Source organism: Podarcis filfolensis (assembly GCF_964270895.1).
Source record: "Podarcis filfolensis genome assembly, chromosome: 8".
Lineage (NCBI taxonomy): Eukaryota > Metazoa > Chordata > Lepidosauria > Squamata > Lacertidae > Podarcis > Podarcis filfolensis.
Genome location: NC_139611.1, coordinates 83062452 through 83087962, shown reverse-complemented (window position 1 = coordinate 83087962; position 25511 = coordinate 83062452). Strand labels below are relative to the sequence as shown.

General features: G+C 53.5%; 2 protein-coding genes across 12 annotated transcripts in view; one reads left to right on the top strand and one right to left on the bottom strand.

Moving 5' to 3' along the window:
• Positions 1–152: 152 nt before the first annotated feature.
• On the top strand, positions 153–10940 carry DMWD (DM1 locus, WD repeat containing). Its single transcript, XM_083627271.1, has 4 exons — positions 153–622; positions 1698–1880; positions 2733–3986; positions 7226–10940. Exons 1-4 carry the CDS (start codon positions 155–157, stop codon positions 7271–7273), a joined length of 1953 nt encoding a protein of 650 aa, XP_083483397.1. The 5' UTR covers positions 153–154; the 3' UTR covers positions 7274–10940.
• A 330-nt stretch (positions 10941–11270) lies between these two features.
• The window catches only part of DMPK (DM1 protein kinase), a 52816-nt gene continuing 38575 nt past the window's right edge, over positions 11271–25511 (bottom strand). Inside the window, exons 7-15 of one of the 11 annotated variants that reach the window (XM_083627099.1) lie at positions 24434–24634; positions 24053–24316; positions 21183–21271; positions 20344–20452; positions 20086–20228; positions 17018–17115; positions 15199–15275; positions 14555–14631; positions 11271–12886 (exon numbers count right to left, since the gene is read on the bottom strand). In XM_083627099.1, the coding sequence (XP_083483225.1) occupies positions 12466–12886; positions 14555–14631; positions 15199–15275; positions 17018–17115; positions 20086–20228; positions 20344–20452; positions 21183–21271; positions 24053–24316; positions 24434–24634 (1479 nt within the window). In that variant the 3' untranslated portion in view covers positions 11271–12465. Of the gene's footprint in view, positions 12887–14554; positions 14636–15198; positions 15276–17013; positions 17116–20085; positions 20229–20343; positions 20453–21182; positions 21272–24052; positions 24317–24433; positions 24635–25511 lie in introns of all 11 variants that reach the window. The other 10 variants (XM_083627100.1, XM_083627101.1, XM_083627096.1 and 7 more) reach the window with 10 other exon arrangements.

Sequence of the window (25511 nt, the reverse complement as noted above, 5' to 3'; positions counted from 1 at the left end):
TCGCCCAGCAACCTCCCTTCCGGCCGCCCCCTCCGGCGTTGCCAAGGCGCCGCGGCGCAGCTTCCGGGCGCGGCGAGGTGAGCCGCGGGTCGCGACTTCCGGCAGGCAGGCAGGCAGGAGGAGGAGGAGGCGGCGGCCGCGGCCCGGCGGGAAGATGGCGGCGGCGCTGGCTCCCCCGGCCCCAGCCGCGGCGGCGGCGCCGGTCCCCGACGGAGGCCCGTCCCCGCCGCAGCCGCCGCACGAGATCAAGAGCCAGTTCCGCACCCGAGAGGGCTCCTACCGGCTGCTGGGGGCGCCGGAGCCCCGCGCCAGGCCCGCCCCGCCCGCCGCCGCCCCCGCCTCGGCCAACGCCGCCCCGCCGCCCCCGCCGCCCACCGGGGTCCCCGTCGGAGCCCCCGCGCCGCCCGCCCCCTCGCTGCCCCCCGTGCGCCTCTCGCTGGTGCGCCTCAGCCCGGCCTCGGGGGGCGCAGGGGGGGGAGGAGGAGGAGGAGGAGGCGGTGACCCCTGCGGGGAGGGCGACCCGGGGGGCCTGGCCGCCGAGCGCAGCCGCGTCTGCTTCAACCTGGGCCGAGAGCTGTACTTCTACTCGGGCTCCGGGGGCGCGCCGGGGCGGGGACGCAGGGTGAGCGCCCACCGAGGGGTGGGGGTGGGGTGGGGGGAGGTCAGAGGGAGGGGGCGATGGGTGGGGTGGGGCTGGCGCAGGTGAGGAGCGGGAGGAAGTGGGGGTGCGCAGGTATGCAGAAGAGGGAGGTTTAGGGTGTGGTTGGTGGGGGGGGTAGGACCAGAAGAGATGGAGACAATTTGAGAGTGTGGCAACCAGGGGGGTCTTTTAGTCCAACCACTTGCCATGCAAGGATCTTTTGGGACTCGAACCCACGGCTCTGGGATTGAGAGCCTCTAACCGGCAGAGCTGTCCCAGTATCGGGGTGTTCTGTGCGTGTGTTTTGTAGTCGAGCTGAGGAAGGGCGTGCAAGGAGGAGGATGCTGAAAGGGCAGCTGAGGATGCGGGGAGGGAAGGAGCAGCCAGGTTGCCGGGAGATGGGCAGAAGCAGGTGGGAAGGCATTGGGGTGATGTGGAAGAGGAGGCTACGGTGGCAGGAGAACAGGGCTCAGAAATGGCATGGGGTTGGTAAGGAAATGGGCCGGTCGGTGGCTGATCTCAGAAGCCGGAGGAGTGTGGATTCGATTCTTCGCAAGAGGGAGAATCGGTTGCTTGCAGAGGTATTTGCCGGTCCCGATGGCCAGGGTAAGCAGGAAAGCTAATGCAAAATGAAAAAGGATGCTGTTGCTTAACTTGGAGCTGTGGTCTCCTGTGGCAACTGAGAATCGCTTCAGCATAACCAGGCAGGAGAGCTTAATAAAGGCTCTTTCCCACCAGCAGCTTTTAGGTCGGTGTGAAGCGAGTGACTTTCATAGCCTTGCTTGCAAAGCTGATGCAGGTAGCCGATACGAAATGGGTGGAGAACGGCAGTTGCTGAAAGGCCAAGAAATGTGTCTCCAGAGAGGGCTCTGTGTGCTCCGAGGCCATTTCTGTGCTCCACGCACAGCTGTAGGCACTCCCTGTGTTTCTCTTATGCAAAGTGAAGGAAGTGTCGGCAGGTGGCTTTTCCATCTCTTTCTTCCATGTCAGATTCCCTTCTGGTGCTTGATTCCTGCAGTCTAACTTCCCACCCATTCTGTTTTTGTTGGCTTTCCAGTCTATCGACCTGAAGAAGCCCATCGACAAGCGGATCTATAAGGGGACGCAGCCCACATGCCACGACTTCAACCAGTTCACAGCTGCTTCTGAAAGCATCTCGCTGCTGGTTGGCTTCTCGGCTGGGCAAGTGCAGTACTTGGATCTCATCAAGAAGGATACCAGTAAGCTCTTCAACGAGGAGGTGAGTCCAGAGTGTTCTACAGAAGTAGCAACTCAGAGTCGATACAGATCAATTGGAGTCTCTTATTTCATTCCTCCCAGGTCAATGGGCTTGGGTTAGGGCCTCTGTTTAAATGTCGCTCTTCCCTTAATTGCTGCTGTTAATTGCTTATAACGTGTAGGCCTACAAGTTTTAGTTGGCTTAAACAATCAAAGTGTGGTTTAATGTGACTGCTTGTCGATTGTATGCTTAAGTCGCCCTGAGAGATTTTTCAGAAAGGCAGCTGGGAAATGTTGCCAGTTCATAGCCATAGAGCTGTGCCCAAGAAATGATGCCTTGGAAAAAGAAGTACAGTGGTACCTCGGGTTACATACGCTTCGGGTTACAGACTCCGCTAACCCAGAAATTGTACCTCGGGGTAAGAACTTTGCTTCAGGATGAGAACAGAAATCGCGCGGCAGTGGCGCGATGGCAGCGGGAGGCCCCATTAGCTAAAGTGGTGCTTCAGGTTAAGAACAGACCTTTGGAACGAATTAAGTACGTAACCAGAGGCACCACTGTACTTCAAGCCAAAGTTGTCACAGGTGTTTGGCCCAAGGCTACTTCTGAAAGTGCTGTTTAGTGCTGGGGCTTGCAACGGTAGCTCCGCATAACCTCTTGTTGACTCTCCCTGGCCTGCGCTGATGATCTCTGCCTAGAGATCTGTAAGGGCGGTTAAGAGACTCATTCCTGTTAAATATTTTATAGTGAGAGTGTGGTGCACATTTGTGGGCCTGTTCCCATCAAGTTCAAGCAGGGAGGGCTGCTCTGAATGGCTGGGGGAACTCCATGGGCCCTCTCAACTCACCTTTCTCCTTGCCTCCCACCCGACAGAGGCTGATTGACAAGACAAAGGTCACCTTTGTGAAGTGGATCCCCGAGACGGAGAGCCTCTTCCTAGCTTCCCACGCCAGCGGCCACCTGTACCTCTACAACGTGGAGCACCCCTGCGGCTCAGCCTCGCCCCAGTACACCCTCCTCAAGCAGGGTGAGGGCTTCACGGTCTACGCCTGCAAGAGCAAGAGCGCCCGCAACCCCTTGCTGAAGTGGGCGGTGGGCGAAGGAGCGCTGAACGAGTTTGCCTTCTCGCCCGACGGCCGCTACCTGGCCTGCGTCAGCCAAGACGGCTGCCTCCGCGTCTTCCATTTCGACTCCATGCTCCTGCAGGGGATGATGAAGAGCTATTTTGGGGGCCTGCTGTGCGTCTGCTGGAGCCCCGACGGGCGCTACATCGTGACGGGCGGCGAGGACGACCTGGTGACGGTCTGGTCCTTTGCCGAGGGCCGGGTCATCGCCAGGGGCCACGGCCACAAGTCGTGGGTCAACGCGGTGGCCTTTGACCCCTTCACCACCAGCACGGAGGACGACGAGAGCGGCGAGTTCAGCGGCAGCGACGAGGACATCCAGGACTCTGCCAATTTCTGCAGGGTGCGGACCAGCAGCACGCTGTCCCACCTCTCTAAGCACAGCACCAAAAGCACCCCGACGGTGACTTACCGGTTTGGGTCGGCCGGCCAGGACACCCAGTTCTGCCTTTGGGACCTGACGGAGGACGTCCTGTACCCCCACCACCCACTCTCCCGGGCCCGAACGCTCACCAACACCTTCAGCGCCGGCATCCCCCCCTCGGGGAGCGGCGGGAGCAACCTGGCGGCCGAGGCCGGTGGGGGGGCCCTGCCCCGCTCCCTGTCCCGCTCCAACAGCCTGCCGCACCCAGCCGTCACCAGCGCCGCCAAGAGCCACGTGGCGGACGGCGCAGTGCCCTTCAGCATCGGGAAGTTCGCCACGCTCACCCTGCAGGAACGGAAGGACAAGAATGCGGAAAAGGAGCACAAGCGCTACCACAGCCTGGGCAACATCAGCAAGAGCAATGACAAGCTCAATGTGGTCCCCCGGAGCAAGCTGGACACGGCCAAGGTCCTGGGCACGGCGCTGTGCCCCCGCATCAACGAAGTGCCCCTCCTGGAGCCCCTCGTCTGCAAGAAGATTGCCCACGAGCGGCTGACGGTGCTGCTCTTCCTGGAGGACTGCATCATCACCGCCTGCCAGGAGGGCCTCATCTGCACGTGGGCCAGGCCGGGGAAGGCGGTGAGTGGGGCAGCCCCTTGTCGCTGGCAGGAGGGCTTCAGAGCTTGGGTTGCCCTAGGAAGTGGCCGCTTCTGATCTAGGGGGGAGGAATCCTGGGAAAGGGGCGTGGCTCACGGTAGGGCAGGCGACCAGCAGGCTGGTTCAGTCCTGGCAAAGCAGAAAAGCATACCAAGAACCCTGGCCAATATAAATTTCAATAGTGGGAGTGGTCCCTCTTCGCAAATCAAGAGTCAATTATAACAAAAACTGATCCATTCAAAAGTATGTATTCTGACAAGGATTACAAACTCAAACAAGAGATTACAAACTGATATGTGTGACACAATAATTCGTTACAGTGTTAGAGATAAAAGTTTATGAGTAGAGAAAAGTTCATGTTAGTCCATAGTCAGATTGACCACTCCCACTATTGAAATTTATATTGGCCAGAGTCCTTGGTGTGCTTTTTTCTTGGTATATTTAGTAACAAGGACTCCAATTTATTTAACGTTGGTTCAGTCCTGGCAGCATGTCCTGGGAAAGGCTCTGGCCTGGGACCCTGCAGAACTGCTGGTCACCAGGAGAAGATAACAGCGAGTGGGACACATCTAGAGGAGGGCAGGCCAACTTTTCACACCAAGTGGGCCACAAGAGTACTTCAACATGGAACCTGTGGGCTGCTCACTGCTTTGTCGCATGTGGAGGAGAGGCCAAAATTTGGGGGTGGGGAGAGACGGGGACCCACAGCCTTCGTTCTGCTAAGCATGGCACTGGGCTTTGGGAAAGAGAGACGAGGCTGTGGCAGGGTCCTAGAGCTGGAAAAGCACCAACTAGGCCATCCTTTCATCCTGTGGGTCCCCAGATGATGTTGAACTACAGCTCCCATCACCCCTAGCTAGCAAGGCCAGAGCTCAGGGATGATGGGAGCTGTAGTCCAACAACATCTGGGGACCCACAGGTTGAGAAACGCTGAACTAGGCTTTGGGAAGTAGGGTGGAGGGCTCTAGGACCCTGTCAGAGCCCTCACGCCTCCTTCCCAAAGCCCAGAGCTTCAGTTACTCAGATTCCAGACTGCATGTTAGACCACCCTGGAATAATGAAATGTTCTCAGCAGAATGTCGGCTTGGCTTCCATTAGCTTGATCAGCAGGGATCTCGCGAGCCCGCAGGACTCTTCATCCCAGTGTTGTTCTTCCCTGTGCCGGTTTCCTCTTGGTTCCTTCATCCTTCCTTTCAGTTCGGTTGCGAAGGATGTCCCTGAGTCCAGCAACCCAGGCGGTATCCCACGAATCCGCCTTGGTTTATCCCCCAGAGCCGCAAGTCCAGAACGGGAGCAGGGCGTTGCTGCTCGTGCGGTGTGGCGCCTCCGATGGCGCAGGCCATTAAGCCAAACCACAGGCTAGGAGGAGAGAGAGTGGGTTGGGGGAGCCGTGCCCAGCCCTAGCCCCAAACACTGCAGTGGTGAAATGCTTCGTCAGTGATGAAGCAAAATCTATCTACCAAACCGGCCGAACGCTTCATTCCTTGTTGAAGCCCAGGCACAAATACGGAAGATCAGCCTATTGGAGGCCCAGGAGAACAAGCAAGACGGGAGCTGCATTGCATGCTCTCAGAACGCCATCAAGAGAGACGAGGTGGTCTCATTTGTTGTCTTATAACTTTTATATTCCACCTTTTCCTCCAAGGAGCGGAAGGGGCGTACGTGGCTCTCTTCCCCACTCTGCCTCGTCTCGTCCTCACAGCAGCCCTGCGAGGTGGGCTGGGCTTAAGAGATAGTGGCCGGCCCCCGGGGTCGCCCAGTGCGAAGTCCCTGTCTGAGTGGGGATTTGGGTCCTGGCCAGACACTCTTTTAAGCACTGCAACACGCAAAAAGAGGAGCGACACTGCTGTGAAACGGCTTTGGGTGGAGTTAAGAGGCCAAGATCCGGGAGGGCAAGTGAGAGGGTCTCTTCTCCCCTGGTTTCACTGGGGAGCAAATCCCAGCCGGCCATTAAACAGCTTCCTGTAGCAATTCTCTCAGTGCTTCTGGCCTACTGCACAACTCCTCGCCCCCACCCCGCAAACAGATGCTACCATTTGCCAGTACCGTTTGCTCCAGTCTAGTTGGAGAAAACCCAGCGCTGGGCCTTCAGGGCAGCGGCTGATACCTGCCTGTTTGCCTGCCTCCCCTTCTTTCCATCCTGACTTTAATTATGCCTGCTTTCTCCAGCTGGGAAAGCAAAGGACCAGTCCAGGCAGAAGGCAGCAGCAAAGCTTAAGAGCTTCTGAGGAGACCTGGCTTGCTTCTTGGGGGCTCTGTCAGTGGTGGCCCTTTGAAACACCCTTCCCAGGTGGCCCGAGAGGCAGGGACAGTAACCTGATTTGAACTCCCCTGGAAGCAGGTGTGGGGACCCTGCAGCTCTGCAGACGTTGTTGGACTACAACTCCCATCATCCCTGATCCCTGGCCATGCTGCATGTGGGAGTATTTGGAGGGCCCCTGTCTTAAAGACATGCATTCTTACCCAAGATTTCAGGAGCCCTGATACTCAATTCTTAAACCTTCTTTTCCTTTTCTTCGCTCATTTTTTTCTATAATAATTAATTAAATATATATATTTATTTACCTTTATATATATAATATATAATATATAATATATAATATATATATATATATTATATAATATATGTATAATATAGAAAATATATATATTAACCACAGAGCCGAGGATGTGCCGATCAGAAGGTCGGCGGTTCGAATCCCCGTGACGGGGTGAGCTCCCGTTGCTCGGTCCCTGCTCCTGCCAACCTAGCAGTTCGAAAGCACGTCAAAATGCAAGTAGATAAATAGGTACCGCTCCGGCGGGAAGGTAAACGGCATTTCCGTGCGCTGCTCTGGTTCGCCAGAAGCGGCTTAGTCATGCTGGCCACATGACCCGGAAGCTGTACGCCGGCTCCCTCGGCCAATAAAGCGAGATGAGCGCCGCAACCCCAGAGTCGGCCACAACTGGACCTAATGCTCAGGGGTCCCTTTACCTTTACCTTATTTACCTTTCAGAAGGCATGTATTAGATGGCTTTAGTTTTAATCCCACGTTATTTTAAATAAACCACTTTCTTTTTACTAAGCAGTGTATATAAACTGTATACATAAAAGTTCCAAACCTCCCTGTACTTAGAAAAGTTGCATCTCAGGGAGAAGGAGCCCAGCAGCCCTTCCTGACCTGCTATTTTTCTTCTCGGCGCTTAAAACTCTTCTCTCCCCCACCCTGTTTCCTTTTCAGACCCTGAACTCCCAGAACGGCGGCTCTCCCAGCGGCACGGTGGTATAACCGGGCGGTGCCTCCCCTCCTTTGGCTGACCTCCTCCTCACAGGTTTCTGTGACTCTTTGCCCTGCCGAGGCCCCTTGGCCAAGATGGCGAAGCTCTCCGCCTCTCCAGCAGCTTCTGAGTATGTACAGGTTATCCCCTTCTTCCTTCGCCTGTGACACTTAACTGTATGGAAAAAGAGAGAGAGACTAACAGAGTTAATATATTGAGACCTATGTAGCACAGGACCCTTTGCACTTCTTCTCAGCTATTTAAAGAAAAAAAAAGTATTAATATGAACCATATTTAAGGCTAAGATCTTAGCACAGGCTGCTGCCGGGGCAGATTTTGCACAAGGGTGAACTGAGCTGCCTCCACCCCACCTTGCCCCCTTGCCCCTCGTCTCCCAGGCGGGGATTCCTCACTGCCTTCCAGCTGCCCTGCTGCTCTGGACTGGATAGGACCCGTCTGTGATCTTCACCCACTCCTCGGAGAAAGTGGAAGGAGTCCCTTTTGCACAGGGGGAGGACGACCCAGCCCCGAAGGAAGAACACCTCCCTCCTCTTCATCTCTTCGTTTTAAATTTACGTGTGTTTTGCACAACGCGTCCCAGTTTCTTGCGGGACCCACGACCCTCCCCTCCGCCAGCAGGGTCTTTTCAGTCTTTAACAGCAGGTATATCTCCCCAACTTTCCCTCCTTCTCCTCCTCCTCCCAGTATAACCTACTGGTCCACAGACACACGTTGCCAGGTGTTTGAGATCCAGCGAGATACTGCCCGGGTCCTCTTGCCAACGTCCCAGGTCCCAGCCTTGGGGCCTAGACAGCTGCCCATCCTCACAACCTTCTCTGTGGTCCTTTCAGAAGCAAAAATGGACCTTTTCCTCCGAACTGAGCTGACACACGGCTCGGTTTCTCAGCTCTTTCTCTTCTCCACGGATCTGCCTCTGGATTCGATCTCGTCTCTGGGCCAGCAAGATGCCCTCTGCCCTCAACTGCTTGGGCCTGTTTGTACTACATGGCTTTCCCCACGCCCACCCTAGTTTGATCGCCATATGTGCGCCCAGTCTGTCAATGCACATTTTAAATAGCCAGCTCTCCTAATGTTGAGCACGGGCTGCCAACCCCAGGCAGGTGCAAGTAAATCAGTTGGATGTTTCAGCCGCTCGGAAGCCCAGAGTCTCAAACCCTCGACTTTGAAGGGTTACATTTACAGGAAGAGCAGCTGCCTTCTTGTTTTCAAAAGAATAAATTTGGGCACTAGTGGGAGATGTTTAAGAGAATAGGATACGGAAGCGGAATTATCCGTGCAGTAACTGGAAGTTCATGTGTCCCGGTAGGTGGTTGCTTGGGCTCGGCGGTTTTCCTACTGTGGATGTGGCTTAGCAGGAGAGGGCAAATATTTTAGGTGGAGCCAATTCTGTGATGTCGTTGGCTGCCGGCGGCGGCAGAGAAAACCGTCTGCTTTCTTTTCTCCCCAAGCCTCTTGGCCAGAGACAAGAGTCGAGGGCTGAAGCAAAGAGCAGCATGGGCAGAAATTCAGGCTGGGCAGCCGTTCTGGTGCATAACTTTGCGCAGAGCCTTAAGAGAGCCCTAGGGATGCCATGGTAGGTCTTTGTTGGGGCATGGCCAGGATCCCAGTAGAGCTTATCTCTAGACATTTCAACTGCTTATCTGTATTCTGTCCACAGAAAAAATTATAGGAATATGTGTCTATTCTGGGCCAGGCTTTGATCAGCTCGGGACAGGTTTTGATCTGCTTGAGGATTCTGGGTTGCACCTGATGCTAGGCCCTACGCGGAGTAGACCCATTGGAATTAGTGGGCCTAAGTTAGGCTGGGTAATTTAGGTGGGTCTACTTGAAGTAGGGCTCAGCGCCAGCTACAACCCCTCCTGTTGCAGAAAACAGCTGCTCCAAAACGGATTCAAAGAAATACACGTGTTTCATCCAGTATGTGGCCATTTAAAATATTCCTAACATCCTTTGATCCTTTGGCGATTGAGGGCAGTCTTAAGAGACACACGCAGAGCGCCAGTTTTCTGCAAGTGTGTGCTATTTTATTTATTGCTTCATAAGCGTTAAAAGTACAATTTGGGGCAGCTTTGAGCCTCTCTTTACCACACCTGCATTTATGTACACAGTGCCACGCTCGTGCGGTTTATCTTACACCCTGGAGTACAGGCAGAGCAGCCTTCGCCAACCCGGCGCCCTCCGGGCGTTTGGGACTACAACTCCCACAAGGCCCAGCCTGCGCAGCCGTGGGGAGTTGTAGCCCAAAACACCTGGGAGGCTGCAGTTTGGGGAGGGGTGCTGGGCAAAAAAATTCCAATAACCTGGGCTGAAAACTTCCCGCAAACTTCCAAGAGGATCCCTGGACTTCTCCCTCTCGCTGCTTTTGCTTTAGCACCGACAGGCTTAGAGGGAAGCCCTGGGCTACATGCACTAGGGGCAGTTTTCTTTGTGGGGAGTAGTATTCCGTTTGCAGCTCCTCGCCCTGCGTATCTGAGCTTCCAGCAAGAGCCAGGATAAAGGATGCTGGTTTCTGCAGAAGCATCCCATGTCCTTCCAGTTTGCCTGTTTATCGTGGTCATGGGGGGGGCAGGATTTGTGCCTGTAACAGTCTCCAAACTCACCAGTAGAATGGGTTGAGGCCTGGCGCTGCCCAGTGGATTCAAAAACAGCTATTGTTTTATAGCGTTTCTGGCGGAGGCAAGCCTGGGCAGGAGCAGGGCTTGACTGAGTTGCTCTGAAGGCAGGGCAGCCTGCCTGCCATGCCTGGTTTCTAACACAAGAGGGCGTTAGGAACTTCCCTGGGATCCCAGGGTAGCCGGCTGTCATTTTACGGTGGCCACCTGCGCATGCCCAGAGGCGCCCACGCTCTCGTTGGTAATACCTGCACACATCCTGGGGTTGGGCCCTTAGCATTCGAGACGCATCCAGGAGACTCTGCCCGCCTCTAGCCCAACCACCCGCGTTCGCCACGAGTCTTCACCTTGGCGACCGCCCATCAGCTGCCCGTCAAAGGCTCGAAGGCGGACGGACGCCAGCCTGGCAAGGGGACCCGTCTTGTACGTCACGCTATGCTCACTGTGAACCCATCGTCAGCTCTGCATCTTTGCAAAACGCGGCCCAGCTGCCAGAGAAACCAACTGGGACGGGTGGGTGGGTGAAAAAACCCCTCTCTCAGAGGACTGACCACCACGGGACTGGCTCCCCTCCCCCAGGAAAAAAAGCCATACTGGGTGCCGAGCCACTTCACACAGTCTTCACACCCGCTTCATCCCAGCCTGGTCAGAGGAACGTGGGGAGCAGAGGAGGGACTCTGCCTTGCCCCCCCCCCGGGTCTGCTTGGATCCTTCGCAGAGACCTTGGCAGACAGTATTACTTTTGCTCTCTCCCCCCCCCCCGCCTCCCAAATGCATGTTGCCCTCGCACTCTTGTCTGCCTCCCTCCCCTCCCGGTCCTGCGGCCTTTGCCTGCCAGCTGGTGTCTGGCAGCCGAGACCCCCAAACTCCTCCCCCCCCCCAAAGTCCGCAGAAGAACACGCCCGGAAGCTGCGACGATGACGCCCCCCCTGTGCCTTCGTCACTTTACTACCTGCTCTCTAAACGTTTGTTACTGTTGTGTCTGAAGAGTGTTTAAATTATAGAATCGTGAACTCCTATTTATACTAAAGAGACAGTTTTCACACCACAGCCTCCCCTGCTAAATGTTGGTGGTTTGGGGGGGTGGGGGGCTCGAGGGGGGAGGAGGAGGAGGAACAGAAGCTTATGGAGCATAAATTCTGGTGCCAGTAAACAACCCCGCCATGGTGGGTGCTCTAAGGAAACAGAGAGAGAGCTCTGTTCTGCAAAAATCAGTGCGTGAGACAGAGTCGTTTTCCTTGTCACGTGTGAAAGCATGGAGTTGTTTGTGATGGTGGCATGAGTGCGTCTTGCCACCTGCCCCAGTTCCTTCCCCTCCCGTGTTTCGTCTTGGCCCTTAGTTGCAAAATTCCTACATTGCAATGCAGCAAAAGGCTACGGAAGAATCCAATTTTATTTCATTTCTGAAGAGGGAGCAGCAACAACCTTAACACACATTGTCACAAATGTACAGTGTTCTCATGCATCCAGCCCCTGTGCTATATTATTACACAAAGGAGGGGATGGGGGCGGCGGAGACGGAATAATAAATATGGGGCGAAAGGAGGTGACCAGGGACCAAGAGCATAGTGCAAAACCTTAAAACTAGCACAGTTCCCCCAATTCAAGCTAAACGTTCTCCTGTGCGCCTCCCTGCGTAAGAGACGAGTGCGCGCACACCTTTTGGAAGAAGCAGGGAACAGAGGTCCGCCACCTGCTCGAGGGGGAAATAAGATTTACAGCTAAACACCACAATCCCAAATAAATTACCAACAACCTTGTGTATGTGCGGCAGTGTGGAGCAAGAAAGGCTTGGTGCTGCCACCAGGTGCCAGAAGTGTAGAAGTGCAGGTATAAGTCATTTTTCTCTTGCCGGTGGCGCTTCCCATCGAGCGAACTTGAGACATGCCTGGCTTTGCAGTCTTCTCCAAGGTCCCGCCTGGGCTTTGGGGCAGCTACCCAGAGACCGTCTTAGTCTTAGCCCAGCCAATCCCAGATGCGAAGCGTGACTCGGAATCACGGCGTACAACATCTGCTTGCGCAGATTCCGCCGATAGCCGAGCGTCTTCTAAGCAAAACCGGAATCCAAGTCCAGTCCTCTTCCATCAGCCGTCCCTCCACCGACTGCCCTTGCGCCAAACTCCCAAGGGGGTGGGTGGGAGCTGGTGCAAAGCAGCCATGGGTCATTGGGGCGGCAGTTGTGATCCGAGGGGGGAGCGTCGCCTCGTTGGCTCAAAAGGGGTAAGCGGGAGCTGCGTCCCCAGGAAGACACTTGCCACCAAGGAATCCCATCAGCCTTCACCTCTTGGAAACAGCCACGTCAGGGGAGTCAGCGTTGGGGAGGAATGGGGGGGCTGACTAGAAGGCAGGACTCCTGGGCTCCTTCCCCTGCAGGAATTTAAGGGGTTAAACTCCTGAGGTTGCTGGGATTCCTGGATCCTACCACAGCTCCCAAATTTTGCCCCTCGCGTTCGAGGCAGAGCAGCCAGAGGATAAAAAGTGGGAAGGAGTTGGGGGTCGAGAGGTCTTGGGGGTCTCTGCCGGGTTCTCTTCGGCCACTCGTGGCCCTTTAGGAAATTCCTCCCTGGCTGCTACCAGTAATGTGAGCTGGGGAGACCAGTGCTGTCTTCGCAAAGCGAGGCAAGTTGATAGGCAGGGCTCAGAATGTAGGGAGGCAAAGCCCCGGGGAGTGGCATGGGTTCGGCCATTGGTTCAGGCAGCATCTGGATTGCAAAGGGTCGTCTTCCTTGCCAGGGCACAAGCGGAAGGGGGCTTTCAGCCCTCTGGGCCCCAATCTCCCTTCTGGGGGCAGCTCGCAAGTGATAAAGGAGGTTGTCCCAGGCGCCTGGCAAGGGCAGAGCGGACTGAGCAGCAGCTGTTGGGCACAAAGGTCTCCCCCCTCGCCGATGGCCTTCATGCCACCTCCACCAGGCTCCGAGGAGAGGCGTCCAGGGCAAATCTGCCAGTGCATAACAGCAGGTATCCCACCTTGACGATGCAGGGCCTATGTACCTGGGAAGGGAAAACAGGCTGGTCAAGACAGAAGAAGGAGAGAAGGAATCCCTTGGGTTTCTGGGAAAAGGGGGAGCCAGTGGGTTTGAGACCCAGCGGATCCCTGCTGCTGGAACCACAAGGGGCCGTAAGTCATCCCGCTTGTTGCGAGAGTCCCTGGCTTGCCGCGTCCCGTGCAAGTAACAGTAATAATGGGCTGAACTTCTGGGCAGACGGGGCCACTCCAAAAAGGCCCTGCCTTCCCAGAAACCTCAGCCGAAGGACACTTATTTGAAATAAAACTTGGAAGGCGCCCTCAACCCCTGGGAAGGTTTGCTTTCAGGTATGTAAGAATAATTACATAATTACTGCTTTCTCTGTGCTCAGTCACTTCTGCTACTCTCACAGTCAAGCCACGCCTGGGTGTACCACTGCAAGGCCTGGTGTCCTCACAACCGAGTATTCTGCCCTAAAATTAAAAGGTTCCTGCCCAAGGAAAGCTAGCATGTCGAAGTAGGCTAGTGCCTTTTTCCCTGGCACACTAGATTTCTTCAGGAATGGATTGGTCCTTGGTGGTGCTCAGCAGAGACTGGTGGAGAACAAACTGTGAAGAACTGGCACTCACGGAGAGATGGAGCAGCCAGCCTTCCACGAGGTTGCCTACAATGGGCTCCAGAGGACAAAATGGCTGGAGAGAACTGGAGCAGACAGGTCTGGGCAGCCGCCTCAGGCAACAGAATCCAAGGAGCTTTCTTCAGGCGTGTCTCCTACCGCTGGGGAGGTGGTTGCAGTGGCTCCTGGGTTCTGGCAAGATCTTGCGAGAGCCCCGCGAAATTGTACGGAGACTTCTGGGACCTCTTGCACGATACCGCCAGAAGCCAAGGCTATGTGACTCCAGTTGGGGAGGGTTTGGTGGGGGCGGCGAAATGGGACGGGGTGGCCCAGTTCTTGTCAAGCTGGGCCTTCGGCCTGACTTTCAGGCGTAAGAAAACAGGGAAACACTTCAGCCTAAGCAGACAGGCCCGTTGGCGCCATATTATTCCAAAACCATGTGCCACAAGAAAGGCTATTAAATAAATGGCAGCTTTTATTGCCGTTAAATTTATTTATTTATTTCACCCCAAGGGTCCCTGGGGTGGGGGTGGGGCGGGTTGCCCGATTAAAACACTGCATTAAAAAACAGTTCAAAACAACTTTCAATCCCTAAAATTAAGTTGGTCCTAAAAATATACACCTCAGGTGTCAAAGGCCAGGGTGCAAGAGCATCCTCCCTAAGCTGCATAATGGAGGGGGTTCCACACTTTAGGGGCCACCACAGAGAAGGCCCACCCCACCCCCCAAGCCTCTGAGGGCATAGGGACAACCAAGAGGGCCCCCACTGCCAAGCTCAGCCCCCAAGAGGACCTGTGGGGAAGGAGGTAGTTTTTGGGGTATTTTAATCCCTCTTCTGCAATCAGTGCTCTGCCCCAACCACCTTCCAATCAGGCTGTGTTGCCCTGTCTCTGCACAGGGCCTGTTTTTTGCCCTCGATGGCTTTCTGTCAGTAAAAGAACACGATGCCAGAAGAGCTGAGAGCGGAAGGCTGCTCCCAGGCCAAGCAAGCACTGGCTTCAGGTGAGCCGAGGAGAGGGGGAGAGAGAGAGAGTGGTCTGTGTGTTCGCACATGCGTGATGATGGCAGCCGACGTACCCTAGAAAAGAGCAGCAAGTGCCGGTACAGAGGTACCACAAGCGGGTATTCACAAAGCCGAGATGCCATGGTGCTGCCTTGCTGGAAAGAGAAAGCAGAAGTCAGCAGGGCAGAATGCCAGGCAATTGGGGGGCGGAGGCGAGTGGATGGGTTGGGGGGAGAGACCAGATGAAAGCACAGCTCCTTGCTTTCTCTGTGCACAAACTAGCCAGAAACCCACACCCCCCAGCTGCCATTTGTGAACAGCCCCTTGTCTTTAGGGAACCAAGTTTCTAGTCCTGTTGGAATGAAACCTTTCCCACTGCCTTTTCAAGAAAAACCAAACAAACCAGGAAGTCTAATATTTGAAACACGAAAGCAAAGTCGCATAAGCGAATGTGAATAAGCTGCACCCACCACACCCCTTCCAAAAATAAAATGCAAAATACATTCTGGATGCGGAACCTGGGGGGCGCAGAAGGTTGATGCAGGACCCACAGAGCCCCAGAGACAGAGGACCCCAATACTGGGCAGACTAGAAAGAGTCATCTCCCCTCCTCACCCAGAAGGGAGCCTAAGCTTGTGGGGCGAGGGGGGGACACACACATCCCTTTCCCTCCCCCACCTCCTCCATGAGGTACGGCAACCTGCAGAGTCAGGCTTACATTTGCCAGGCGCTCCACGCAGCACAAGAAAGGGTGGGTGTGGTTGGGGGGCCAGCGGGGGCTCCAGCCCAGAGCAGCTGGAAGGAAAAGAGAAACGTGGGGCCGAGTTTCCTTTGTGGGGGGGGGGGGCGGGGTGTTGGTGGTGAACGGGTGGGGAAGGGGAGGACAATGTACAGAGAAAGAGGCTAGTCTACAGGGCATGCGGGAACAAGCCGGCAGGCGTGCTGGGCAAAAGAAGCGGCCCGTTGTCATGCGCCGCACATCACATGCCATGCTTCCCTCGGCGCACAAAGGCCAGCCGGCATCTCACTCGACCCTTGGCGACTGACAGCTCTCATGCGCTGTCGTGGCTCACTGTGATGGCCTGGGATTCGGACCCAGATGCTGAACCTGAGGGATCCCAGCCTGCACAGGATTCCCCGCCTCCAGAACCAGCTGAGCCGGGGCTGCGGCTTGATCCTGAAGGGTCCTCACCTGTGCTGGATCCTCAGGTGCAGGCACCAGCTGAGTCTGCTCTGGCTCCTGAGCTGATGGAGGACCCATTGCCTGCAGGTGCTCCACTCTCAGCCCCGTCAGAGGAAGCTGAGGTTGCCTCTGGGTCCGGTAACCCTCCAGCCTCTCCTAAGCTGCAGAGGCTCAGGGCAGAGAGGCGGAGGGAACTAAGTTCCCGCAGGAGTGCTCACCTCCAGGCCAGGAGAGGCGAGTCACCAGAGGATCGGGGCCGCCCTATGCCTCGGGGCAGATAAAAGCTGGCCAGCCCCAGTCCCAAGTCGCGGGAGCAACATTGTAGGTTGCCAGTTCCTGCCTGAACCCTGTTCTGCTTTCCTGCCTGAGCTCCTGACCCACCCTGGCCTGGAGGCGAGCACTCCTCCTGCGGGGACTTAGTTCCCTCCGCCTCTCTGCCATTGTTGCGACCCCAGGCAACAATGGGTGCATGATTTTTTTGGTGCAGGCTGTGGCCATGGACGTGCTATGTGATCTGATGGTGAATTTGGGGTGACCCAATGCAAAAATCCTGAGGATCCATGGGCTTTTACCTCCCCCCTCCCAGGCAGCCTTCTTTAGCGTCCCTTATCTCCCTCCCAATCCCTTACCAATCAGCTCCTTCCTTTCAACACTCCCTTCCCTCTTGTTTGCCTTAGTGTCTTTTCCTTAGCTAGAGCAGTTTTTTGCTCCTCCTTTTCTTCTAATTTCTCTCCTCATTGCTTTAGTCTTCCTGTCTCCTCTCCCTACAAGTTTGCTGTCTTTACCTCCCCCTCCCAGGCAGCCTCCTTTATTACTAGCGTCCCTTATCTTGCTCCCGATCGCTTGCTGATCAGCGGCTTTGTTTCAACACCCACTTCCCTCAATAATAATAATAATAATAATAATAATATACTGCCCTATAGCCCATAGGCCTCAAGGCAGTTCACAGAACGAAATAAAAATATAAAAACCACAAAATACGTAATCAAAATAAAAACAACAACAGGTCTAGCAGCATCCTGAACAAGCCACAGCTCCCAGAATCCTCCGGGGGAAGCCATGACAGTTTAAAGTGGTACCACAATGCTTTCAATGTGTGGTGTGAAAAATGATTTTTCTCTCTCGCGTGCACCTCCCTTCAACTGCCTGCCGTCACCAATATGGTTCCCTCCGGACGTTTTGAACCGCGACTCCCACCATCCCTGACTGTTGGCCATGCTGGCTGTGGATGATGGGAGTTGTAGGGACTGGTCAGCAAGCTGAGGGGTCACAGCGCAGAGCGGAGTCTGCCAGAAACACAAGCTGGGTGTGGGGCTGCAGGCAGGAGGAGGGAAGGGGCTCCGGTGAAACTTGCCTTCCTCGGCCATCAGCCTCATCCCTTCAATCTGCTCCTCCAGGCGTTTGATCTGAGCTTCCAGTTCCAAATTGCGGCTCTCGGCTTCCTTGAGTTGGCTGGGCAGGAAAAGGCAAGACAATCAGTATTTGATGCGAGGAAAGTGGGAAGCCTGGAAGAAGGACTGATCTACCCGTTATTTAATGTTATTATTATTTTATATACAGTCATACAGTCATAGAATCATAGAGTTGGAAGAGACCACAAGGGCCATCGAGTCCAACCCCCTGCCAAGCAGGAAACACCATCAGAGCACTCCTGACATATGGTTGTCAAGCCTCTGCTTAAAGACCTCCAAAGAAGGAGACTCCACCACACTCCTTGGCAGCAAATTCCACTGTCAAACAGCTCTTACTGTCAGGAAGTTCCTCCTAATGTTTAGGTGGAATCTTCTTTCTTGTCGTTTGGATCCATTGCTCCGTGTCCGCTTCTCTGGAGCAGCAGAAAACAACCTTTCTCCCTCCTCTATGTGACATCCTTTTATATATTTGAACATGGCTATCATATCACCCCTTCACCTCCTCTTCTCCAGGCTAAACATGCCCAGCTCCCTTAGCCGTTCCTCATAAGGCATCGTTTCCAGGCCTTTGACCATTTTGGTTGCCCTCCTCTGGACATGTTCCAGTTTGTCAGTGTCCTTCTTGAACTGTGGTGCCCAGAACTGGACACAGTATTCCAGGTGAGGTCTGACCAGAGCAGAATACAGTGGCACTATTACTTCCCTTGATCTAGATGCTATACTCCTATTGATGCAGCCCAGAATTGCATCGGCTTTTTTAGCTGCCGCGTCACACTGTTGGCTCTTGTCAAGTTTGTGGTCAACCAAGACTCCTAGATCCTTTTCACATTTAGTGCTCTCAAGCCAGGTGTCACCCATCTTGTATTTGTGCCTCTCATTTTTTTTGCCCAAGTGCAATACTTTACATTTCTCCCTGTCATACCTCATGTTACGTCCACTTCAAGTTACGTTCTTTCAGGTTACGTCCTGCGGCGACCTGGAAGTACCGGAAAGGGTAACTTCCGGGTTTCGCCACTTGCGCATGCGCAGAAGTGCAAAATGACGTCATGCGCAGAAGCAGCGAATCGCAACCCGCACGTGCGCAGACGCGCCGCTGTGGGTTGCGCTCTTTTCATATCACGAACGGGCCTCCAGAACAGATCCCGTTCGCAACCAGAGGTACCACTGTATATATATTTTCCATAGAATTTACAATACGTTCGAAATTCCTATCAAACAATTCAGTAATTTTGGAATCCCCCCTCCTCCATGGTTTCCCCAGTTTCCCAACGAACGCGGCATATTCTAGTTATTCTGTACCTGATCTTCTCCACACTGTTTTCAGATATAAGTTTTACTGCTGTTCTTACCCTGAAGCAACTCGCATTATTTAACTTTATTAAAGCTCCACGCCACCCTTCCTGCCGACGGAGCCCAGGAGCGGCAAACACAAAGCAGTAAAACAGTACAATTAAGAAAGAAATCCCACCAAAAAATGGTTAAGAACAACTAAACTAGGTTTGTTTTTCATGCCCTATTAACTAATCATTTCAGTATCTTTCAGCCTTCATGTGCCTGAGGGGATTGGGCCCATTCACCCTGTCTGCCGTCTAACGTGGAAAGTCCAGCTTCCTCGGACTCTATTCATTCTTCGTGGAAACATAGGAGGGTCTCCTCCAAATTCCTGCCTTCCCACCCTTTCGCCTCTCTCGATTGGGATAATTCTCACGGAGTAACTCTGGAATGAGAAAATCCAGATCAAGAGAGGGAGAAAGTGTGGGGAGACAGGGATTTGGAAGAGAGCATCATTCGAGGAGAATTAATGGAGGTCAAGGAAGCTTACCTTCCCGCCAGAGTGGTACCTATTTATCTACTTGCACTTTGAGGTGCTTTCGAACTGCTAGGTTGGCAGGAGCAACGGGAGCTCACCCTGTTGCAGTGATTCAAACCGCCGACCTCCTGATTGGCAAGCCCTAGGCTCTGTGGTTTAACCCACAGCGCCACCTGCGTCCCTTAAAGCATATTTACAAGCAGTTTATTCAGGGTAGTTCAGGACAAAGAAAACATGTCTGCTCTCTTTCATGTCCAAGAGCAGGAAGCAAAAGCAAAAGCAAAAGCTATACACAATGGAAGTTCCCAGCAGGCTGTGCTGGAAGTAAACAGACATGTGACACGCAACAACTCCACATCATAGCTGTCAACTTACATATTTGAAAATAAGGGACCAGCAGCCTCGAAAATAGGGATCAGCAGCCAAAATAAGGGATTTTCAGAACACAGGTATGTTCGACTTCTGAACCCCTACAAGCCAAAGGCAGAAAGCCCAGCCAGCAGCCAAACGAAGCCTCAAGTGGTGGTTCCCACAGCGCAGCAACCCAGCAAAGGGGACGCAGCAAGGAAAACCACCGTCACCTCTCCGCTGGGAAGCGCTGAGCAAAGGCGAGTCCCCAGGCAACGCGGCCGATTTGATCGACACAAGGCATGCAAGCTCCACCCCCCAGTCGTTCTTAGACTCCTGATTGAAGAAGAAGAAGAAGAGTTTGGATTTGATATCCCGCTTTATCACTACCCGAAGGAGTCTCAAAGCGGCTAACATTCTCCTTTCCCTTCCTCCCCCACAACAAACACTCTGTGAGGTGAGTGGGGCTGAGAGACTTCAAAGAAGTGTGACTGGCCCAAGGTCACCCAGCAGCTGCATGTGGAGGAGCGGAGACGCGAACCCGGTTCACCAGATTACGAGTCTACCGCTCTTAACCACTACACCACACTGGCTCTCTATTGGGTGAGCAACGCAGCCAAGCAACACAGTTGGAGCCTCCCTCCACCCTGGCCGGCAGGGAGGGAGGGTGAGGAGCTGCTTCCTTTGAAACCCGGGAAATTTAAGGGACATCATCAATAAGGGACAGCGGCGGGACACGGCGCTGGGGTAAGGGACTTTCCCGCCAAATAAGGGACAGTTGACAGCTATGGTCCACATGCCCATTCTTAAGTTGAATCAGAACATCAATATCCTAACACCCATAACCCTCACCTGGCAAAGGTCTGGTTGGCCACCTTGACCATGCTGAGCTCTTGACACAGCATCTCCCGGCTCCTCAGCTCCTCCTCGAGCGCCGACTGCAACTCTAGGAAAGTGGCCACGTCGAGCTTCTGCCCATCCGGGAGTTTGCATGCCTGGTAGGGAGTAAGACGGAGGTGTCTGTGAAACCTCAGACACTGAGGTGCCTCTGGGGTACCAGGTCAGGCTCTCCACCGCCCCATCCTGGCTCCAGTTGGTCCCCCAACCTACCAGCTCCTCCGGGGTTTGCTTGGGGGTCTGCTCTGGGGGCAAAGTCCTCTGGCTGCTGTCGACCTCCATGCTGACGTCCCCGCGGCCTCTTTCCTCCGCCTCATTCTGTCTGAGAGAAAGGGAGAGCCTCACGGACCCGATCCTGGCCGGGTCTCCACATTGCCGCAGGACCGTTTTGCCCAGGCGTCAACTTGGGACCAGGGACTCAGCTAGGTAAAGGGACTGACTCTGGGGTTGTGACTGACTCTGGGGTTGCGGCGCTCATCTCGCTTTATTGGCCGAGGGAGCCTGCGTACAGCTTCTGGGTCATGTGGCCAGCATGACTAAGCCGCTTCCGGCGACCCAGAGCAGCGCACGGAAACACCATTTACCTTCCCGCCAGAGTGGTACCTATTTATCTACTTGCACGGTGTGCTTTCGAACTGCTAGGTTGGCAGGAGCAGGGACCGAGCAACGGGAGCTCGCCCCGTCACAGGGATTCGAACCACTGACCTTCTGATCGGCAAGCCCAAGAGGCTTAGCCGTTTGCAGGTGCAAATGTAACGTCTTAAGTGTGTTTTAAGCGCATTACACAAACTGGACACCAGGTGGCGATGGTGAGCTAATGCAAAATTCAATATAATTTTTTAATGGTTTTTTTTTTTTTTAAAAAGCATTTTTTTCTGTATAGGTCTAGATTCAGCCTAGGTGTACCCCTGCCACCTTCTGCACAGGTGACGGGACCCCTCTCCTTTCCTGGCATCTGGCTACCTCAATTCCAGGGCCTGCAACTGGCTTCTTGACACCAGCCTTGGGGTTCCCAACCCAAGCGCCCCCCAGCACCCCCAAAGGTGTCTTACTTTGCTGCCGCTGTGTAGGTGTACGAATACCCCACGAAGGGCAGGTGCACCCCGAGCGGAGAGCTCTCCATCACATCCGACAAGGTTTCCTAGGAAAAGGGAGACACAAGCACACAGAGGGTGGGTGGGTGTTTGGGGGGGTCAGTTCTAACCAGAGCAGCAGCAGCAGCAGGCTGAGCATAGCGCCCCCTACTGGCAGTGCTAGATTTACATACAGTGGCTACCTTTCCCACCCCGACCTGGCCACAGTGATCTATGCAACAGTCACCTCCAGGCTTGACTACTGTAACTCGCTCTACGCAGGGCTGCCCTTGAAGCTGTCCCAGAAACTCCAGCGGGTGCAAAATGCTGTGGTGAGGCTCCTCACGGGGTCTCTGCCATGGGAGCATATTCACCCAGTGCTTTTCCAGCTGCATTGGCTCCCGGTGGAGTACAGGGTCAGATTTAAGGGCTTTAAAGCCCTTCCCAGCCTAGGACCCTCGTACCTATAGGACCGCCTCTCCCGGTATGCCCCACGGAGGACCTCAAGGTCCATAAATAGCAACACCCTAGAGGTCCCGGGCCCTAAGGAAGTTACATTAGCCTCAACCAGAGCCAGGGCCTTTTCCACACTGGCTCCGGCCTGCTGGAATGCTCTGTCTCATGAGACCAGGGCCCTGCGGGATCTGATTTCTTTCCGCAGGGCCTGTAAGACAGAGCTCTTCCGCCAGGCCTTTGGCTTGGAATCAACTTGATCCCCTCCCCCTTTCCTTTCTCCTTCTGTGATGGAACTCCTGTTTGGGGACTTCCCTGGCTTTTTGTCTGGCCCATGTAGGACCAGTTTGGATAGTTGGCCTTGGTGAAGATTTGACGTTTTCATCCCCCCCCAAAAGTTTTTGATTTAAGTTTCTACTGAAATGAGGCTGCAGTTTAATGTTGAATTTTAATCTTGTTTTTAAGTTGTATTTTAATCAATTGTTTTATACCTGGTGTTACCCGGTCTTGGCTGGGGAGGGTGGGGTATAAATAAAAAAATATTATTATTATTATTATTATTATTACCTCGAGTTACAAACGCTTCAGGTTACAAACTCCACTAACCTGGAAGAGTTACCTCGAGTTGAGAAATTTGCCCCAGGATGAGAACGAAAATTGTGTGCCGGCAGCGCAGCGGCAGCAAGAGGCCCTATTAGTGAAAGCACGCCTCTAGTTAAGAACAGTTTCATGTTAAGAACGGACCTCCGGAACGAATTAAGTCCGTAACTAGAGGTACCACTATTTAAGCTAAACAAGGTATAGCTTAGGGCCCCACTCTCTTGGGGGGCCCCAAGAAATTTAAAGGGGGGAAACTGGATGTACATTTCCAAAATATAAGATAAAAAACAAATAAAAGAAAACCCACATATAGATGGGAAAGAGGAGGTGTTGGAAGCGGAAGAGGGAACAGGGCTCAGTGAGCGGGGTGAGTCTGTGGCAGAGAGCAGTCCAGAATCAGTGGCAGGAGAGTGTATGCTACAACAGCAGCAAGAATACTCATCGCAAAGTATTGGAAGACAGAAGATCTACCCACCGTGGAAGAATGGCAGATGAAAGTTATAGACTATATGGGACTGGCAGAAATGACTGGCAGAATCCGAGACCAGGGAAAAGAGACGGCGGAAGAAGATTGGAAGAAATTTAAGGACTATCTTAGGAAACATTGTAAAATTATTGAAGGCTAGAACGATGTTGATTCAGAAATTAAGTGGTTAAAAGCTGTAATGATTATGTGATTAAGAAAAGAAAGGTTAAAAATTATACAGAAATTAGGGGAAGGATTTGCTGAATTGACTTAATTAGAGAATGGAATACAGAAAGGGGAGGTATGAGGAGGTCGGGAAAGTAAGTTTTATGAATATAAGGGATTGAAATTATACTTGTAGTTGTATGTGTTCTGTTTGGTTTGTATGTATTTTTATTGTTCTTATTTTTTGTTCTTTTTTTCTATTTTATATAAATTCCTAAAGCCTTAATAAATATATTATTAAAAAAAACAGAATCAGTGGCAGGAGAGGAAGGGGGCCAAGAGGCAGAGATGAGTCTGGCTGGCGAAGTATCACAGGTGTTTCCCACCCCTCATGCATCAAGCTCCTCTCCCCACTTGTCTCCCAGAACCAGGAGAGGCATGAAAAGAGTGTAGGAGAGGTTGGCTGCAGGCAGGCATAGTCTCTGATTGCTTGGGGAAAACCCATGGAGGGGAGGTGACTTAGATGGCAGTGGTGAGATAGGAACTTCGAGTAGGGTTGCCATATTTCAAAAAAAAATCCGGACACAAAAGCTTTGTGGCGGGGGGACAAAGTTGTTTTTTGGCGGAAATCACACACAAAATTGACGTTTCTGAGCAATTTTTCAGGAAAAGTGGCAAAAACGACACTGCCAACGTGGGTTGCCATACGTACAGATTTTCCCAGACATATGGCAACCCTAATTTTAGTCTCGGCAACTGATTCAAGGGGTAAGAAAAAAATCCAAACTCTTCTAAGACCTACTGGGGATGAGCTGCTGTAGTCATTAGGTCTGACACTCAGCCAAGTGTGCGAAGATTGTGTTTTAGCTGTCGTAAACTGCCAAGGTCAGGGCAGGACTCTGGGGTGGTTCTCTGGGGCCCCACCTAGGAGAATGAACATGAACCCCCCCCCACTGCCCCATACCCAGTAGGGCTGGCTCGCCACATTTTGAAATGAGCAAAGCAATGGAAATTATTGTCTGAAGAGCGGGACAAGGAAGGGACACCTCTGTAAAACTATCTCATCCATGGAGTCCACAGTTACCCAAACAGTGTTTCTCAGATGAACTGGCACTTAGGGGGGAGAGGAATTGGGAGTAGGGGGGACAAATAAAAAGTCACGTACCCCTCCCCCGCTCACCATGTCAGTGAGACAGTCATCCACCACGTCGAAGTTGCAGGTGTCCGTGGCGTTGGCAAATTCGGGCACGAACGATGGCACGCAGTCCCGCAGTGAGTCCCAGTCCACGCCCACAAAGAAGGGGTGCTCCTGGAAGTCCCGGACTCCGTTGCGCCCCAGCCGCATCTCCCGGGGGCAGATGAGCCCTTCGATCAAGGCCAGAGCTTCGGGAGGGACGTCGGGAACCGACGGAGGGAACCGGAAGTGCTCCTTCGGAAAGGGGAGTTTTGACAATCGGCAAGGGCACCCAGGGAGAGATCTGGGCCCCGATTCTCTGTCTGGAGAGGCAAACCCACACAGACCCGCAGACCTCTGCCCCTCACTTACTTTGAAATGGATTATCTTTCCGTACGTCTCCACCACGGAGTCGGCAAAGAAAGGAGTGTGGCCGAAGAACATCTCGTAGGCGAAGACGCCGAGGGACCACCAGTCGCACTCTGTGCCGTAGGAGTGAGCACCATCTTCCACCGCTTGCAGGATCTCGGGGGAGAGGTAATCTGGGGTGCCCACAGCTATTGTTGAGCAGACCTGCCACACACAGAACACGTATTTGTGTGCTGGTTTTTTGTGTTTTTTTGCTGGAGTAGGGGTTTTCCACTTACAGTGGTACCGCAGGTTAAGAACTTAATTCGTTCTGGAGGTCCATTCTTAACCTGAAACTGTTCTTAACCTGAGGTACCACTTTAGCTAATGGGGCCTCCTGCTGCCGCTGCGCCGCTGGAGCACAATTTCTGTTCTCATCCTGAAGCAAAGTTTTTAACCCAAAGTAATATTCCTGGGTTAGCGGAGTCTGTAACCTGAAGTGTCTGTAACCTGAAGCATCTGTAACCCAAGGTACCACTGTACACGCTTTGCCCTAGCTATGTGCATTTTGGCACATGTTTCCAAGCACAATTCAAAGTGTTGGTGCTGACCTTTAAAGCCCTAAACGGCCTCAAAGGCCCAGAATACCTGAAGGAGCATCTCCACCCCCATCGTTCAGCCTGGACACTGAGGTCCAGCCCCGAGGGCCTTCTGGCGGTTCCCTCAGTGTGAGAAGTGAGGTTACAGGGAACCAGGCAGAGGGCCTTCTTGGTGGTGGCACCTGCCCTGTGGAACGCCCTCCCACCAAATGTCAAGGAAATGTCAAGCAACTAGCTGGCTTTTAGAAGACCTCTGAAGGCAGCCCAGTTTAGGGAAGTTTTTAATGTTTGATATTTTATCGTGTTTATAATATTCTGTTGGGAGCCGCCCAGAGGGGCTGGGGAAACCCAGCCAGATGGGTGGGGCATAAAAATAATAATAATTATTATTATTAGCTGGAGAACTGCCCTGAAAAATTCAAAGAAGTGCAAATTTCTGAGGGTGTCCATGTTTCAGTTTTTGTATTGTTTCAGAAAGGGCAAATTAATTATGTCAGTTTGCC

What these genes read in the sequence shown, in the direction of transcription:
- DMWD (XM_083627271.1), top strand. Translation starts at nt 155, where the DNA reads ATGGCGGCGGCGCTGGCTCCCCCGGCCCCAGCCGCGGCGGCGGCGCCG. An exon ending in CGCCGGGGCGGGGACGCAGG is followed by an intron (nt 623 to 1,697) that starts GTGAGCGCCCAC and finishes TTGGCTTTCCAG; the next exon opens with TCTATCGACCTGAAGAAGCC. An exon ending in GTAAGCTCTTCAACGAGGAG is followed by an intron (nt 1,881 to 2,732) that starts GTGAGTCCAGAG and finishes CCCACCCGACAG; the next exon opens with AGGCTGATTGACAAGACAAA.